This window comes from Cibotium barometz, chromosome 42, assembly GCF_041138505.1.
Source record: "Cibotium barometz isolate CiBa-2024 chromosome 42, ASM4113850v1, whole genome shotgun sequence".
Lineage (NCBI taxonomy): Eukaryota > Viridiplantae > Streptophyta > Polypodiopsida > Cyatheales > Cibotiaceae > Cibotium > Cibotium barometz.
This window is the reverse complement of record NC_141087.1, coordinates 4,709,657-4,711,006: the sequence shown is the minus strand read 5'-3', so window position 1 is coordinate 4,711,006 and position 1,350 is coordinate 4,709,657. Positions and strand designations below refer to the sequence as shown.

At 47.4% G+C, this 1,350-nt stretch overlaps 1 protein-coding gene across 1 annotated transcript; it reads left to right on the top strand.

The window, feature by feature from the left end:
* Window positions 1–328: 328 nt before the first annotated feature.
* Window positions 329–1,350, top strand: LOC147614088 (uncharacterized). The gene is made up of 2 exons (XM_086780387.1): window positions 329–786; window positions 900–1,350. The coding sequence occupies exons 1-2, from the start codon at window positions 501–503 to the stop codon at window positions 1,016–1,018; spliced, it is 405 nt and encodes a 134-aa protein (XP_086636513.1). The 5' UTR covers window positions 329–500; the 3' UTR covers window positions 1,019–1,350.

Sequence of the window (1,350 nt, the reverse complement as noted above, 5' to 3'; positions counted from 1 at the left end):
CAAAGGTAAAAAATCATCCTTGACTAGTACTTCTCAAATTTTTGAAGGCTGAATTTAAATAGCAAACCGTAAATTATGCCAACTTGAATAATAGATAGTATGCACAAACTTGATGCGTACTACGTAGTTGCATACTCTTTTTTTTTAATGCATAGGACTATCATCAATTTATTTGCATGAAAATGAAAATTTTTCATGGAATAAAGTAGAAGCTGGCCTACGGTCATCAAAAGGAAGGGGGGATTCCATGCAAGACCCATGATCTTGACCCGGTTACACAAATCATTGAAAGTCCATAGATGAAATTTTTGTCACTATTGCTGGCTGAAGAGACGACGAGAGATGTGTGGTTGATAAGCTTGCCTGTAAAGATTCTGCCTCAAGTACAAATCCTCCTGTTGGAAGATCAATCACATGTTGTAGGCTATATATGTTTAGTAATCGGTCTAGTTCAGAGTAAGGTTTCATCTCCGGTGCTGTCGGCCTGAGACCAACGAAGCATGGCAAGTTGTCAACATTTCAGCTGCAACACCAGCCATTCAAGCGGCGGCAGCGACATACAGATCAGTTCGGGCCAAGCTATCGAGGTGTTTATCATGGTGCTGGTTGTGATCACGGTGCTCGGGGTGGTGGCCTGCGTGATAGGACGGATGTGCGGTGATTGGTACCACTCGAAGTGCGATTGCCCACCTCCGCCTCCGCCTCCGGATCCGCCTCCGGAGCCCACACCCCCGCCACCGCCCCCGCCCCCGCCCCCGCCATGCCATCCATGCCCACCACCCCCAGGTGAAGCAGCGCCGTCGCCTCCTCCGGGAGCTACATATTTTGTTTATCTCAATTACCCTTTTGCACACATGCTAAATTGACTAATTTGCCTTTGTGATTTTTTTTTTTTGCAGCGTGCACTGCCTGCTGCCCCGCCCCCGTTGCCCATAGCACCTGCAGCGTCGTCCGGTGCTACCCACCGTCCTGCGGCTGTGGCTGCCACGGCCTGTATTATTGCCCTCCGTATGGATAACGACGCATTCCGCATTCACGATTGAGTAATTAGCATTCATCACCCGCAAAGGGGCTCGCACCCACTGTGGTTGATGGCGCAACAATATCATGCTCACTTGGATGGTCCCAGACGCCTTCCCCACCCTGTGGGTTCTCTCTTTCTCTCTCCCTCTCTCTCAGAACAAAGGCAGCCGTCCTGCCTCTCTCGCTTAATTAATATATTTCAAGCCATCCCATTAACTATGTGATTTAATTGTTATTATTATTTCGGTCTTTACCTTTGTAGCATTGTTAATGTCGCACGTTCTTAACAAAGAGTGCTTTAACATTGTGAATCTTAATTTTCAATAT